Source organism: Gracilinanus agilis, chromosome 5 (assembly GCF_016433145.1).
Source record: "Gracilinanus agilis isolate LMUSP501 chromosome 5, AgileGrace, whole genome shotgun sequence".
NCBI classification, from domain to species: domain Eukaryota; kingdom Metazoa; phylum Chordata; class Mammalia; order Didelphimorphia; family Didelphidae; genus Gracilinanus; species Gracilinanus agilis.
In genome coordinates, this window is record NC_058134.1 from 230724268 (window position 1) to 230736177 (window position 11910).

At 33.6% G+C, this 11910-nt stretch overlaps 1 protein-coding gene across 2 annotated transcripts in view; it reads right to left on the reverse strand.

The window, feature by feature from the left end:
- The window catches only part of SCYL2 (SCY1 like pseudokinase 2), a 61082-nt gene extending 49966 nt beyond the window's left edge, over positions 1–11116 (reverse strand). For both annotated transcript variants that reach the window (XM_044677842.1, XM_044677843.1), the window contains exon 1: positions 10940–11116. In XM_044677842.1, the coding sequence (XP_044533777.1) occupies positions 10940–11116 (177 nt within the window). The remainder of the gene's footprint in view (positions 1–10939) is intronic.
- Between the last annotated feature and the right edge of the window lie 794 nt (positions 11117–11910).

Sequence of the window (11910 nt, forward strand, 5' to 3'; positions counted from 1 at the left end):
CAAGGTCCCATTGAACTTCAGACTTCTAAGATCCCTATGATTATTGCCTTGTATGTTTTACAGGCAAGAAAAAAAGAGACTCAAAGAAATGGACTTGTAGACATGATACAAGAAGAAACAAGACAAGTCAAACTAACTTTGTTTATCTTTTTCTAGTACTGTTGCCTTTCCAAGTTATCTGCTCCAAGACAGCTTTACACAACCTCACTTTCATATCACTAAAAGCATACCTAAGATCCTAAATAAGCCTCCCAAACTTAAAAGTTTTCCCCTAAATTCAAACTCTTTCTAACCCATATCTGACATAACTTCTAAAATTTTATCTCCTAAAATGGAATCAAATTTCAGAATTCAGTACAAACTTACTTTGATGTGAGCATTCAATTTCCAAAACTCTGTCCTGACCTAAGCATTCTCTTCTTTTAGCATAAATGTTTAATTTCTTTACTTGTTTATCATTCCACATGAATAATAAACACTGTTAAGAAACATTATTTCTAATGTCATTATCTGTTGAATCTACCTTTAAGTAATATTTTCTTTGCTCTTCTTACCTCACTCTGACTCAATTCATGCAGAGCTTTCCATGCTTCTCTGTAGTCAACATCTTCATCGTATTATTACAGCACAGTAATATGCCCACATATTCATGTACTACAATTTATTTGACCATTTCTCAGTTCACAGATATTTACACTGTTTATAATTCTTTGCTATCAAAAAAAGGGTTGTTATATTTTGGTGAATATAAGGACTTTCTTCTTATTAATGGTTTCTCTGAAGTTCAGAAATAGAATCTCTGGTTCAAAGTGTAAGGGTATTTTAGAAATCTTATTAGCATAATTCTGGCTTCCTTTAAGTCCAAAGGAAAATTTTCTTTAAGCCTTCCTCAACCCTTTTTTAATTCTCGTGTTTTCCCTCAGCCAATTATTATTTTTTTTTTTAAATCCTTACCTTCCATCTTAGAATCAATACTGTGTATTGGTCCCACTATTGGTTCCAAGGAAGAAGAGTAGTAATGGGTTAAGTGACTTGCCCAGAGTCACATAGCTAGAAAGCATCTGTCTGTGGCCACATTTGAAACCAGGACCTCCCATCTGTAGGCCTAACTCCCAAATCCATTGAGCCACCTGGCTGTCCCCTCTGCTAATTATTTCCTATTTATCCTGAATATAATTTGCTTTTATAAATTGGTTTGTATGTTGTCTTCCCATTAGACTATGCATTTCTTGAGGACAGGGACTGCCTTTGGGCTCTTTTTGTATCCCCAGCACTTAGTAGAGTACTTGATTCATACTAGGCACTTAATAAATGTTTAATGATTAATTCTAAATTGTTTTCCCAAATGGTTGTACGGACCAACAGCTCCACTAATGGGCCTCTCCTACCAGAAACATTTCAACATCAACTAGTCCCCATTTTTTAGTCATCTTGGCCAATTTCTGGCAAGTGAAGTGAAATCTTGGGGTTGTTTTGATTTGCAGTATTAGTAATTTGCAACCAGGTGGTTCAGTGGACAGAGTGCTGGGTTTGGAGTCAGGAAGACTTTGAGCTCAAATGTAGTCTCAGGCACTTATTAGCTGTATGACCCTGGGCAAGTCATATAACTTTGTGCCTCGGTTTCCTTATCTGTAAAATGAGCTGGAAATGGGAATGGCGAAACACACTAGTATCTTTGCCAGGAAAATCCCAAATTGGGCCACAAAGAGTCAGACATGACTAATCTAATTAATAAAAACAACAAAAATTAGTAATCTAGAGCATTCTTCCAATATAGTTGTTAATATTTTACAATTTTTCATTGGAGAACTATTTGTTTATACCCTTTAATCATTTATCTATTGGTGAATGGCTTATGTATAGTTAATGATTGGGTATGTGTGTATGAATACCAAACTCTTACCAAGAGATATTTAATAAATAGCTCTCCTTCACACAATCTGGCCACTTAATCTAGGTGCATTAATTCTGTAAAGATGCTTTTCAACTTCATATAATGAGTTAACTTTTTTTATCTTTTTGTAGTTGTCTCTGGTCTTTGTTTTCATTTTAAAATATAGCTCCTATCTATAATGGTGAGAGGTAGATGATTTCCTCTTTTAATTTTTTACAGTGTGATCTTTAATATTAAGGTTACATATATTTTTAAAATGTATTATGGAATACAGTATTGGTCTAAGCCCATTTTGTACCAGTCTATTTTCCAGTTTTGCCAGTTTTTTTAATCAAATAGTTTTATCCATAAGTAAAAACTTCATAAGTAATTTATGTTTTCAGGTTTATTTAACAATGGTTTAATTCCATGAGGAATCCAGATTAAACACTGATTCTCCAAGGAGCTTTCTTCTTCCTTAGAGACTATAGAAGTTATGTTTCTCTCATTTTTAGTCTCTGGTTTAATTAAGGGACATCATGTACTCACATTTCTCTTCTTCTTCTTCTCCCCCCTTGTATGCAACCTACCATTCTAGACATCAGTCCTTCAAAAAATGATTCACCTGAAGGTGGGGTATTGTAAGGTTTAATCAAAGTTTCAGACCTACCTGTTTCTCCATTATCATTTCTATATAAGACTTCTGCTTTCATCCTCATCATCTGGACATTCAGAAATACACTATAAGGCAGCGTGGGGCTACCAGATAGAAAATGTGTAACAGACTCAGGGAGACCTGTGTTCAAGTTCCATGTTACCAGTCATGTAACTCAGGGCAAGTCAGCTAACCCCCTTTTAAAGAATTTTATAATATACCTTAAGATTAGAAAAGATAGATTACACTGGTAAACAAAATCAAGGCTGGTCATTTCTGATCTAAATGCTTTGATAAGCATATTATTATTCTGCTTAGCAATATATTTTCCTTTCATACCAAAAAAGTCTCATACTTTTAACATATGTAGTTCTTTAAATATTAGTAAGACAATACCTACAAATACAGAAACACCTGTGAAAAAAATTTTAGATTCTGCCATATGGTGGCAACTATGTCTAACTCTACATGTAGTATAGTATAAAAAGCATGGTTAGCAATCAAATGTTTATTGCAGAACAATTTTTTTCAATGAATCTCCATAGTTATCATAATGAAGATGGATCATATCACTAAAAGAGCTAAAAGCAATCATATTACCAGAAACAGACAAGCTGATCAGAATTATTTTGAAATAGACCTTTATCTTAAGGAGAACAAAAAGACCAACTCCAAAAACAGACACATGATAGACTAAACTCTGAGTCTGAGTAATTATAGTAAATGTAATTTTTTTTAAAAAATCAATCAGTACAGAAACACTATAAAACACAGAACTACTTAGGTAAAAAAATTTTCATCAAGGAACACAAAAATGTTCTCAGAAACAAGTTTTAATAATTATCTTTTAAAAATATATAGATCTCATTTAAAATTAAATCTGATAATAATGTCAGAAAGTTGCAAGAATTTATGAACTGAAATGTCACTTTGATCCTCTGAATGGTGTGACTATTTATTTGCTACCTGAAAAGAAGTATAAGAGATTTTAAATGGTATAAAGCAACTTATAGTGACCTTTTTTATGGAGGGAGAGATTCAAAACTGTGATTTCATTGGTACAGGTAACTCTCAATGTGGGAACTCTATCAAAACAGGATGGCATCTTTTCACATCTTATAATCTTACAGAGTTGCCCATGGCACTAAGAGATTAAGTGACTTGCCCAAAGTCATACAACAAGTAAGTATTATATCAAAAGTAGCACTTGAACTCAGATCATCAAAACTCAGGCAGCTAGGTGACTCAATGAATAGAGCCAGGACTAGAGATTGTAGGTCCTGGGTTCAAATCTGCCCTCTCAGATACTTCCTAGTTGTGTGACCCTAGGCAAGGCACTTAATCTTTATTGTCTAGCCCTTCCTGCTCTTTTGCCTTAGAACCAATTCTAATTTAGTATTGGTTCTAACACTGAAGGTAAGTGTTTAAAAAAATACAAACAACTCAGGGATTAGCCTCCATCAACTATTCCAAGTTGCTTCTCTTATCTCAGAATATTTCATTAATTCTTTCTAAAGTTACACTATTCCTGGATGGGTGACCCTGGGCTTTCATTGGTTCAGGCCAAACGCAGAAGTGTTACAGATGGTCATGCAAGTGTTTGACATTGCTCTACAATTGGAAAACAGGTATCAACCTGTACTACTAGAGTTTGTTCACTTGAGGATTTCCCTCCACCAATGAAATCATAGTTGCCGATCCTCTCCCTATCTCAAATATTCCTGTCAGGGTAGTACAATCACCATTTATAACTGGCATATAGAAAAGTAATGGTTTAAGAACACACCAATAGCTGGGGCTATAAGGCAAATATTTCTAAACTACATCGTAACCTTTTTAGATCCCTTCTAAGTCAGCATACATTCAAAGGAAATATTTTTCAAATATATTATATCAAAAACGCCTTTTTACCCACCATCTTTTAAAAGACTTGCCTACTCATATTCATCAGATTGGCAAAGTTGACAAAAAAAGAAAATGACAAATGTTGGAGGTACTGTTTGAAAACAGGCATACTAATGTCTTATTGATGGACTTGTGAATTGGATCTGTCATTCTGGAAAGCAAATTGGAACTATACTCAAAAAAATTTCTAAATAATCTTACATTACTACTAGGCCTAAACTCCAAAGAGATCAAAGAACAAAGAATCCCATTTATATAAAAATATAGCAGTTCTTTTTGAGGTGGCAAAAAAACCTAAGATTTGAGGGAATATCCACCAAATAGGGAATGGCTGAAAAGTTACATTAAATGAATGAAATGAAATACTCCATTTCATAAGAAATGTCTAAAGGGATATTTCAGAGTGTGTAAATAGAATTAGCCAGATCCCATTAATAGTCAAAAATCTACTCAACCCAGGCATGCTAATGATGTCACTCCCACCTCCCTTAGTGGGGAAGGGAGACGAGTTACCCACACGTGACAATAAGTAACAAATCAAGAATAAGGGACTGCCCTTTGCGCAGTCCAAATCAATGTAGAAACTGCCATTTGTCCATTTGAATTAGAGGTGGACCACAGGAAGTGATGAAAGACATGATCTCTTTAAGTAAGTGAGTGAACTTCCTGTGGGGGCAGTTGCCCTCTGGAACTGGAGGAAGAAGCATCTCCTGAGACCACAGACAGCTTACACTCTATATTGTCACGTGGGTAAGTTAGGCTGGCTTCCTTGGCCTAGCTGGGCCAATTCTAAACTCTACCTATCTGGCTGTTGGGCCTTGTGGCTTACAGCTTCATTTATTTAGACTTCTAACCTCCCTCTTCTCCTTATCCCTACTTTACCTTCCTGATTGTAAATAAACTCCTCAACCCGATGCTGACTTGGGTCTGATTTAATTACGGAATCTACCTAATTGTTGATTCCTGGCAGCCACATATTTTTAATATATATCTATAATAACTAAATTTTAATTCTTACAAGAGAAACCTGGGAAGACTTGTATAAACTAATGAAGACTGTACTAAAAAGAACTAGATCAATATATACAATAACAACACTAAAAACAATTTAAAAAAGACTTATGAACCCTGATCAATACGAGTACTAATCACAATTCCTCAGGACCAATGCTATACAACTCTAACAAAGAGATAACAGATCTGAATATAAAATTTTATATATTTAGCCAACACAGAAATTTATTTTGCTTGATGAAGCATATTGATCATATGAGCTTTCTTTTCTTTTTTTTTATTCCCAACAGGGGAAATGGAGGAAGAAAAAGTAAATGTATATTTAAACAATAATTTTTTTAAATTTAAATAAATTACTTGCCAAGATAAACTTAATGGCATTTTAAAGCCACATAACAAAGTTAAAGTTCTTTCACACTGAATATTCATGGATTCTGTCTAAAAAAAACCTCTCCAAAACCATCTTACTTTGAAAATGGGAAACAAAGTTAGCAGGAAAATGCTGGTCAACCATACATCAGTTTTAATTTCAGACTTCAAAAAGTGTATGTTATAATAAATCAATGACACTACTGTAATTAGAACTGAGATAATTTACTAACAATTGATTAACAAACTTTTGTTAAATGCCTTCTATGTGCCAGGCACTGAGAAAACAAAAATAAGCAAAAATCCTCTTTGAACAGCCCACTTCAACAGAAATAAAATATATTCAAACTTCTAATCTTCAAAGAAAAATATCTATCATAATTTTTACTCTCCAAACAACACCTAGAAATCAAGTTATAAAATAATTTATTTCTTGAAGTTGTAGAAATGTGGGGAAAGAGGTTTTAAGAAACCTTTCAAAATAAATATACAAAATACTCTGAGTCTCAACTTAAGAACTGAGGTTCACGATAATGTCTTGTGCTACCAGCACATATGTACCTATCTAAAAACATTAGCTGAGAATACCAATAAAATGATGAGTCAAAGATATTTCCATTTCCAGTTCAACCCTCAAGTTTTTTTATTGGGGAAATTATTCCAAAATTTTAAAAATGTTAGCTACTCATTCTATACAAAAAGCTTGCATGAACAATCTTTTATTTTAATTCAAAGATATTTTATTTTTACAATTACATGTAATAGCAATTTTCAACAAATGTTTTCCAGAATTATGAGATCCAAATTATCCTCCCTCTGTCCCTACACTCCCCTCTATTAGAAATGGTAAACAATTTGATCTGGATTATACATGTATTATCATGTAAAACATACTTCCATATTGGTCACTGTTGTAAGAGAATACTCATATGAAAGAAAACCCCAAAATAAAACTGTAAATAAATTAATGTGGAAGATAGTATGCTTCAATCTTACAAAAACATTCTTAAAACTGCAAACATGGGGCAGGTGGGTAGCTCAGTGGATTGAGAGTCAGGCCTAGAGACGGGAGGTCCTAGGTTCAAATCTGGCCTCAGACACTTATAGCTTTTTTTTTTTTTACAAGATCCTAACTATGATTTGTTACATTTTTCTTAATTATTCACAATTAAATGTCCTCAGTAAAAGTGGTCAAATTGAAAAATAGAAATTTATTTTTATTACGCAAAACCCCACACATATAATGACTCAAGTGCAACTGAGGTATCAAATGCTTTGGTAGTATCAGAATAAACCAAAGCTCCTCTGGACCAATGATAGGGCTTAGAAACGAACCTTTCCTTCCATCTATTGCAGGCAATGACAGCAACAGGATTTGCTAATTACTCCCAATCCCCACTACCACACAGAGAGATGGATGGTCAGACAGACAGACGGACAGACGGACGGACACACACACACACACACACACCCCAAATCAGGTGCTGAAAACTAAGAATAACCAGCTAAGAAAGAACCGATCACATGAATAACAACTTTTTCAAATGTGCTATAGAACCCAATTCACCATCTCTCTTCAGAGGCCGCATGCCCACAATTTCTTTTGCTAGGGATTTAATCCTTTGGAAGATGCCCTATGCCATCTGTCAACCATTTCTAAAGCTATGTAAATAAGGGAGTATCTTTGAGGAAAAGGAAAATAGGAGAAGGTATACCTGAATTTAACTTGCTACATAAGATTTAAAATATGTCAACTTAGATTACAGGGCCTTTACTTCAATATTATATAAATAGTAGGGCTGAGGGTTTGTTTTTTTTCCAGTCATATCTGACTCTTTGTGACCTCATAGGCTATAGCACATTAGGCCCTTCTATCCTTTAATATCTCTTGAAATCTGTCCAAGGTTACATTCATTGTTTCCATGACATTATCTATCCATCTCAACCTGTCTTCCCTTTCTCCTTTTCCCTTAAATTTTTTCTCAACATCAGGATCTTTTCCAATGAGTCTTGTCTTATCATTATGAGGTCAAAGTATTTTGAGTTATTTAACAGTTCATTTAGGAGCTATTTTTAAAAATCCTTGAGTCTACTTAAGCAAATCATTAAAATTAAAGCAAGAACTCTTCATCAAAGACCCAATCTTCCAATGCAAAGTTGATGTCAAATTTAAGGCAGAGCATGTTTCCATAGCAACAAAAAGCAGTCAAACACACATGATAATGGAGAAGAGGAAGGTGGGAACAACTTTAAGCTCAAAGTACCTTCATGATCAAGCACTGATCAATCATGTTCCTCCTTATTCTTTCATTCTCATCTCTCCACAGCTTCAATATGCCTCCATTCAATCACATGAGAAAATTTAAAAAGTGTACTAATCTAAAATTTTTGTATCAATCTCCCTTTTAAGTCAACTGCCTTTGAGCTAAGGGAAACCACTAAAGGTTGGGGTGGAGGGGCCCAAGGAGCAGAACTCTGAGAACTAGCAGATTTCATTCTGTTCCACCTTTGAAGCCTTGCTGTTGCTTCAAACAGAGGTGGCTGTGCCAAGGTCAATTCTCTAACCATTCTGCCAAGATCTCTCATGAGATCAACCATTCCTTCTAACAAAGCACAGATCCACAAACTGTGTGAACATCTGATTATGTGCTGTTACATAATTTTATAAGCTAAATAATGGCTTTTTAAAGTTATCCATACCTAAATAAGCCATCCTTTGAATGGGATAATTATTAAGCCAGATAGAAAAAAAAAATAACAGTGGCTTATATCAGACATTTTATTTATTTATTTATTTGTTTGTTTGTTTGTTTTTGTTTTAAGCCCTTAACTTCTGTGTATTGACTTATAGGTGGAAGAGTTGGTAAGGGTAGGCAATGGGGGCCAAGTGACTTGCCCAAGGTCACACAGCTGGGAAGTGTCTGAGGCCAGATTTGAACCTAGGACCTCCCGTCTCTAGGCCTGAATATCAGACATTTTAAAAGACAAAATCCTGAAATGTAATTTTAGTATATTTTTTATTAAGGATTCTGGGCCAAAGAAACATAAAAGTAGTGATGAGGGGTAGGTAGTTGGCTCAGTGGATAGAGAGCTAGGTCTGAAGACAGGAGGTCTTGAGTTCAAATGTGACACCAGACATTTCCCAAGTGTGTGACCCTGGACAAGTCACTTAATCCCAATTGCCTATCCCTAACTATTCTTTTGACTTAGATCCAATATTCAGTAGCAATTCTAAGAGAGAAGTTATGGGTTTGCTTTTTTTTTAAAGTGATAATCAGAATAAAAGTTATGGGCGTGATTAAAAATTATGCACTGACCCTAAGGTAACTATCATCAGTATTTTATTATTCTTGATATTTAGTAAAATTCTTACTCAAAAACAAATTACTTATTTTCTCATTTTTAAGCTCCTACTGTGTGCAAGAGAGAAATACTGAAAATGGGGTTGGGGGGGAATAGTGCGCGATTTATAGAATTTAAAAGTTGTATTAACAAACAGCTCATTAGAGATAGAAGAGTTTTCAAGCGCCTTTCTCTTTTGAAAAAAAAATGACTTACCTGATATAAAAATTCAGGGCTCCTCACTTCCTAAACTCTCAGATTATTATTCAAATAATTTCTAAAACTAAGGAATTATGTATATTTTGATAGCTTTAATACCACCATTTTTCCATTAGTCACTCAAAAAAAATTTACTCATCATTTCACCACCAGAAATAAGCCACCCACCAACTACTCTTCAACCACAATGTACTAAATAATAAATAATGGCAATATCTGTTAAAGAACTAAAAGTACTATTATATTACTTCCTCTTCTTTGGGGATTTATTCTTAAACTTAAACATAACTGCTGACAGAAAAGTCAGACTCAGCAAAAGCAAGGACAAATATGCACAACACTCCCAGTTATAACTATGATCAACTATCCCATACTTTTGCCAATGTGCTTTGTATAAGGAATTAATAATATGCTTTGAAAAAGTATTTTAAGACTATATATATCTAAATATATTTTAGAGGATATGGCCAACACAAGAGAGATTTTGCTAGATGATGCATATTGCTGGGAGGGTTTTGGTTTTCTCTTTGGGGAGTAAGATGAGATGATTCTTTTTTTTGTTAACTGAAAAAAATATAATTTTAACAAAGACAGTATATCTCAAGCATTATTAACTTTGACTACACTAATTCTTGTCAATAAAACTGTCAGAAAATTATAGCACCCATTATTATGCAAAATTATAATACCAATCTGTTGATATTTAATTAATCAGTTTAAGAGTTTAAAATAGTAAACTTTTGGAAATGCTTTTCAAAAAAAAGCAATTATTTAATGAAAAAGTAATTTTAAAACAACAATACCACAAAGCATAACAATCCTCATGCCCTACAATTTTTACTCCCCAAAGTGGAACAGCTAAAAAGAGTTGTCCAATGAAAGGCAAAAGAATTTTACATTTATTCAAAAGGAGAAAATGTTGGGGGCAGGTAGGTGGATTGAGAGCTAGACCTAGAGATGGGAAGTCATAGGTTTGTATTTGGCTTTAAACATCTTCTAGCTATGTGACCCTAGGCAAGTCACTTACTTAATGCCCATTCCCAAGTTCTTACTACTTTTCCGTCTTAGAATCAATACACAGTATTGAATCTAAGATGAAAGGTAAGAGTTAAAAAAAAAAAAAAAAAAAAAGAGTGTTCTAATGTTTCTCACTAAGTGAGGCAAAAGTTACATTTAATTATTGCAAAAATTCAACAAATAGTTTTGCCACACCACACCATTAAATTTGAAAAAAGAACTTCACTTCTAATATAAATTATATTATAATATATTATAATAAAAGATAGAGTACTCAATCTTATTAAACACTTGCCTATCTCATTAGGTAAACAAAATTAAAGCCTAGGTAGGTATGACATGGAAAATCTGCAACGAAGTAAATGAAAACAACATAGACAATACAGAGTTTACTTGATAGATACTAGTTCTTGGACAAAAGGCAACAGAAACAGTGAAAAACTCAATGTCATTAGTATATTAAGAAAAATGCATTTCTTAACATATCTGGGCATAAATGAGTCTCCACACATGCTTTTAATTACTGGCATTCAATTCAAACTCACCTGTTTAGTTGACTTTTTTGTGCCATTAAAAATCTTCCAAGCTAGGCCATTACCACCACTGGCAACATGTCGACCAACATCAAATTCTCTGGTGACAGGGTTTCCCATTACTGCACTGGTGACATCAGCAGTTACTTTTGTAACAGTACTCTTCAACTTATTCAGCATGGACTCCATGGCTGCAATATTATATAATTCTATTTACCTAAAGGAAAAAGAGGAAAAAAAACTTTTAAAAATGTCAACTGCATGTAAAAGATTAAAATCCCTAATTCTCATAGATTAACCTTGGTGAAAAACATTCCAACACTCAAACAAAGGCATTATTTCATTTAAAATACAAACAGAATACATTTTTTAACTATAGAGAAATTTGCTAAGATGACAAAGAAATCAAGATATTTCCCTGGTAAGTATAAACAAAAGTAGCCAAATTTTAATTGCAATCAACACAGTACAGAAAAGTAAAGATAAGTGGTCAAATGATATGAACAAATATTTTTTCAAAAGGCAAACACCAGCAATTGTATATTAAAAATCCTTTAAATCACCAAGAAATGTGAATCAAAACAACTTGAAAGTTTACTTAATACCTATCAAACTGGCAAAAATGAAAAATGATAGAAATATTTGCTGCTGCTGGAGGAGCAGTGGAAATATAGGCACACCAACATACTGTTAAAGGAACTATGAATTGGTTCAACTCTTTTGGAAGATGATCCAAAATCACTGCTAGAAAAGCCACTAAACTGTTCATTTTTTCTGATATAGTAATCTCTCTACTGGGCATATTATCTCAAAAGGTAAAAAAACAAAGAAATATTGGATATATATCAAACTATTTGTAGCAACACAAAACTGAAAACAAAATGGGTTCACTTTAATAGGAAAAGAGATGAACTTCAGTTAAGTAAGCAAGTACAACAGAATAATAATTACAGTCAAGGAACACAGAATATGAGCTCAGGGAA